The sequence below is a fragment of the Penaeus chinensis genome, chromosome 26 (assembly GCF_019202785.1).
Source record: "Penaeus chinensis breed Huanghai No. 1 chromosome 26, ASM1920278v2, whole genome shotgun sequence".
Lineage (NCBI taxonomy): Eukaryota > Metazoa > Arthropoda > Malacostraca > Decapoda > Penaeidae > Penaeus > Penaeus chinensis.
Window position 1 is genome coordinate 15,496,848 of NC_061844.1, and position 5,000 is coordinate 15,501,847.

The following is a 5,000-nucleotide window of genomic DNA, read 5'->3' on the forward strand; positions in this document are numbered from 1 at the left end:
GCTGCAATATTAGCGATATCTGGCGTAGGCCTATGCCCGCCTGTCGTTTGCCTCGCCCTAATCCTTTCCTTCCCAACGCACGACTCAGATGATTGACGACTATCGCTGCCTGGTGCTCTGTGGTCGTGAACTGCGCATCTACAACTTCGACGAGGGCCTCTTCGTCATGAAACTGCGCGAAGTCATGAACCAGAAGATGCCTTTCTTCGGTCTGCATGACAAGGACCATGTGGTGGCGCTCTCTCGCTCGCGCATGTACGTCAACATGATGAACCTTCAGAACGGCGACTGCGTGGCCACGTTCAAGGTGAGTCGGCGGGAGGGAGAGGTCGCTTGGGGGGAGGGGGGGTAAATTTAGGGACATTCTGATGATTTATGCCTTTGTTTGTTTTCATTTCTATGTTGGTGTGGTATTAGAAGTATCTTTATGGCAAGTTCGTAAATGTCTCACAGGATTTACAATTTCCTGTTTTTAATTTAAATAAAAAGAGAGAAAAGGGAATGAAATCCTCGAAGGTGACTATTCTACAGTTCTTAAACTCTTCCTCTTCGTGTTCTTTCTTTTTCCTCATTCTTCAAAGATGGGCGGAAGCAGGTCTCCAACATAGTTTATTTTTCTTGCTCTTTCCTCACGTTTCGTCTTAAAATGATTCCTTGATTAGTTTTCTCTTACTCCTCCCGCATCTCCGTCCTTTAAAGATGCTTCCCCAGACTTGTATTTTCTTCGTTCTTCCTCATCTCTTCGTCCTAAAAAAGAAAAAGAAAAAAAAGGGTACTCCAACTTATTTGCTTCCAGCTTCCTCGTCTTCCTCAAAAGATGGGGAACCTGTTTTTCTTTTCTTCACGCCCTCTCCTTCCCTTTCCTCGTCTTCCTCAACCGACGAGCAAAAAAGCATGTTCCTCTAACCACCCCTTTTCTCCTCCTCCATCCCTTCCAAAGGTCGGCGAGGACAGGTTCCTCAACAGCCTGATGGTCTCCGAGAACGGCAAGATCTGCGTGTGCGGCGACGAGACCCAGAAGCCGTCGGCGCTGCTGGTGTGGGACCTGGAACTGCGCAAACTGATGTACGACCTGCGCATCCCGCACCACGAGTTCATCACGCGCCTCGCCGCCATCACCAAGGAGGGCCACTACGTTTCCTGCGTGTGCCGGGTGGGTCACTCCGGACCAGGGGTAGTTGCTGGGTGCTGTGAAAGAGAGAGAGAGAGAGAGAGAGAGAGAGAGAGAGAGAGAGAGAGAGAGAGAGAGAGAGAGAGAGAGAGAGAGAGAGAGAGAGAGAGAGAGAAAGAGAGAGAGAGAGAGAGAGAGAGAGAGAGAGAGAGAGTGGTCACGTGTTTGCATGTGTGCTTGGAAATTAAATGACAAGACTGCAGGGTAAGAAGATGTGTACTGATTGTACGTGCCTAATGTGGAGAGGAGACCACGTACTTGAAAGTCCATTGTTTGCTTGGCATGTAAGTGTCTACGCGTCAGATAAATACCAGGATTGATTATACACTTGATTATCAAAGTGTACTAATTCCTGCTTCCCACAGTCAGGTTACTGATACTATTTCATTTTAAAGAAAGATTTCCTTCATCCATACTCTGCCACGGCCCCTCCCTAGACACAGGCTGTGGTGGAGTTCTCGCTTTTGGACGTATAAAACTGAGCATGAGAAAGAACGACTGCCTCTGCTTGCTTTCAGAACGTACAATAAATGTGAGCTTGAAAGGTGCAGGGCAGACACCTGCACCACCAAACACAGCGTTGGTATATAAATGCCATGAGGCTTCAAACACTGGCATTCTCTTGGATGAAGTGCCAAGGTCATCCTCCCCCTCTGTTGGATGAGAGTCTAACACTGCACAGCAATTCATACAACGGACTGGTCGTAGTGAGTGCTGGTGTGTGAACACTATAGTGTAATTACCACCCTGTTTCTCTGCCTGCAAGAGTCAGTAAACGCACTTCCCTATACAAGGATTACCAGTCACGGGCGCCGGGCTGGAATGCAGGCTGTATTTACTTTATGTAAGCTGAGGCAATCCAGTAAGACTCCAGTAAATGCTAAGTTATGGGACGAAGATCACATTCGCAAAGTCCTTTTCGACTGAACCAAAACTTACGTTCCATGTGGAGGCTATGTGACCTTGTGGTTTTATGCTATAGCATGGCCACCTTGTACACTTTCTGTTTACTTGTATAACATATATCGAGTAGTTTTGAAGTGGCAAGGCAGATTTCCGCCAGACGCATTTGCCGCCTGCCTCGGTCGCCGGTGAGGGAGGCTTGGCACGAGAGGCTAATTACAATAACAACAGGAGGAAATAGGCGATGTTTGCTTGCTCTCGTGAACAACTATACTCGTCGAGACAATGAACCATTTGACATAACATCTTTACAAGCTGTGGAGAAATACAAATGGATGAAGCCTAGACTTCCCATTAAGATATCGGCAAAATATTAATTAACATTAACAACGTCTGCACTTCAGTTCAGTTTTGCAAATCTATTACATTTTATTAAAATTTTGCATAAATTCTTACATCATGATTATAGGTAGTCATCGATTACTAACTCCGATCAAGCCCGAAATGGCCCCAGCGCAGCATCCGTGTCATTTGCGTCGATGTGGCAAGCCAGCTCAGGGTCACCCCAGGCATACCCCATACCCTGGGCAGAGAAGGGAGGCTTGCAACATGTCTGCCTCACATTCTGCCCCAATAAGTGACAGTTAGCTGGTTGTCACAAGACTATATGGAACTAAAGACAACATCCTCCTCCTCCAGTGATGCCATCTTGTGAACCATTGAAAGCCGTCTGACATGCGCCACTTGTGACCTTCATCTGAAATCACTGCCAGGTGTCATTTGCCACTTGCAACATGCCATTCTGGTGTGAAAGCAGCTTTATGACTTCAGGAGATGCACTTGTCTTCCTTGAACTTTAAATTTACGTGGAATACATGTTTAAAAAAAAAATCAACCGTGAGACAACCTCTCCCTTGTGTTCCAGGAGGTGGATGAACCAGCGCCCAATTTCATCGTGGTTTACGACCTCCAGAGCGGGACTCTCTTCAAGAAGTGGAAGCCCGGAGTCAACATCATCTCCATCGCCATCTCTTCAGCAGGAGGCTGCGTGGTCGTGGGCCTCGAGGACTCCAAGCTCATGGCTTACGACCTCATCACCGGTAAAGTGCTTGACCTCGTATTGGGCGGGTTACACACACACACACACACACACACACACACACACACACACACACACACACACACACACACACACACACACACACACACACACACACATGTATGTATGCACATATATATGTATATATATTTTTTTCTTCTTTAGGAAGCTAGGATAGTACAGAGGATATTTTTTCAACAGAAAAAGTATTCAGCCTCTTCACAATTGAGAATTAGTTTTTGTTGATGTTTCTTTCAGTATTTATAACATTGTAGTGTTTGATAGATGTAACATTTAAAACCTGTGTTCTCTTCATAATTTACGTAAATACCAGAAAGATATCCCTTTATTCTTTAGAACTGTCTCACTTGAATGAATTGGAAAATATTTTTAGAATCAGACCTTTCAAGTATTTAACATAGGTATAACATGAAAAAAAAATGTGGATATAAAGGTAGGAATGATATTTCTTCTAAAACTAAAGAGCATATGTTTCACAGGGAATCCCCGCTGGACACTGAAGGGCCACACCGCGCCTCCGAACACCATCAGGTTGGACAACCGAGGTCTTCAGTGCCTCACCTTCGACTCCCTGGGTAGAGATCGCTCGGTCAGGGTGTGGGACATTCACACTGGTAAGCTCTCAAGTCTGGGTTCTTTAACCTATTTGGTCATAAGCAAGATGTAGGTGTGAAAATATATCCAGTGTTTTTTAAGGGAGCATTTAGGGTCCATCATATGAGAGTATGGAGAAGGTAGATTAGATCCTGAAATTCATATTTTGAGAGGTTTTGAGTAATCATTCTTGATATACATAATCATCATGAAAAGTGTTAATATTTAACGCATTAGGCATTCCCTCTCTTAATGACTCCAGATCTGTAAGCACATAGTAAAGCATAAGCAGCCTACACTTCCACGATGCAAACTGTTAACCTCACACGTGTAACTTACAGGAAACAGCCTAGCAGTGTTGACCCCTGACCAAGCTATCACAGCGTGTGAGATTTCAAGCGATGGAAAAGCAGTCGTTATGGCTCTTGAGGGACGCAATGAAATCGTCACCTTCCTTTTGTGCCACCAAACAGGCGTGGACGAACGACCAACACCTAAGTCATATGGCAATGACACCAACCGCGGAAAAGTCTTTGACCTTAGCCAAGCTGGGTGAGTAATGTTATGGGGATTTCTGCAGATTTTATTTGTGGGAGATGTTTGGGAGGGCTGAAGGAAGCAGAGGAGGATACAGGCACAATGATAGGTGCTTGAGAATATTACATTAATGTTGTAGAACAGGCATAAATGCTGCTCTACTCTACTTAGACTCTTCCTACCATGTTCTGAGCATGTATAATGGCATAACTGGTTTGGTCATTAATGTTGCATTGGCTACTGAATTTGCAACCCCTTCCTCTTCCATAACTTGCATGGGTTTTTTAATAGTTTAACTTAAAAGGAATGTTAATGCATGTTGCTACCATCCATGATATATGCATGTTTCTTGATAAACCCAAAACATCCAGTGGAACTGCACATCTCTCCTACAGTCATACATCCAAAAAGCTATTCCATTACATTAGAAAATATCAAAGATCTTGCAAAAATACATTCAACATCATTCCAACACATCACATCTGTTTGAATTTTAACCTTGCTTCATGACAATGCATGAATCTAAATGTTTTTTTTTCAAATGCATGTTTTTTCCCCCTTCCTCTCTGAACAGCACGTGGCCGATGTCCGGAGACGCAGAGGAGAACATGCTGTGGAGTTAACTCACCTTGTAGCTGTATATACATAAGAGATAAGGATAAAGCTAGATTAAGA

General features: G+C 44.4%; 1 protein-coding gene across 1 annotated transcript in view; it reads left to right on the plus strand.

The window, feature by feature from the left end:
• Positions 1-5,000, plus strand: part of LOC125039188 (NACHT domain- and WD repeat-containing protein 1-like) — a 71,476-nt gene that overhangs the window by 64,899 nt on the left and 1,577 nt on the right. Inside the window, 6 exon segments of the mRNA XM_047632967.1 lie at positions 89-307; positions 941-1,153; positions 3,000-3,174; positions 3,674-3,808; positions 4,130-4,340; positions 4,900-5,000. The exon segment at positions 4,900-5,000 is cut by the window's right edge and continues 1,577 nt beyond it. Coding sequence (XP_047488923.1) covers positions 89-307; positions 941-1,153; positions 3,000-3,174; positions 3,674-3,808; positions 4,130-4,340; positions 4,900-4,948 — 1,002 coding nt within the window. The 3' untranslated portion in view covers positions 4,949-5,000.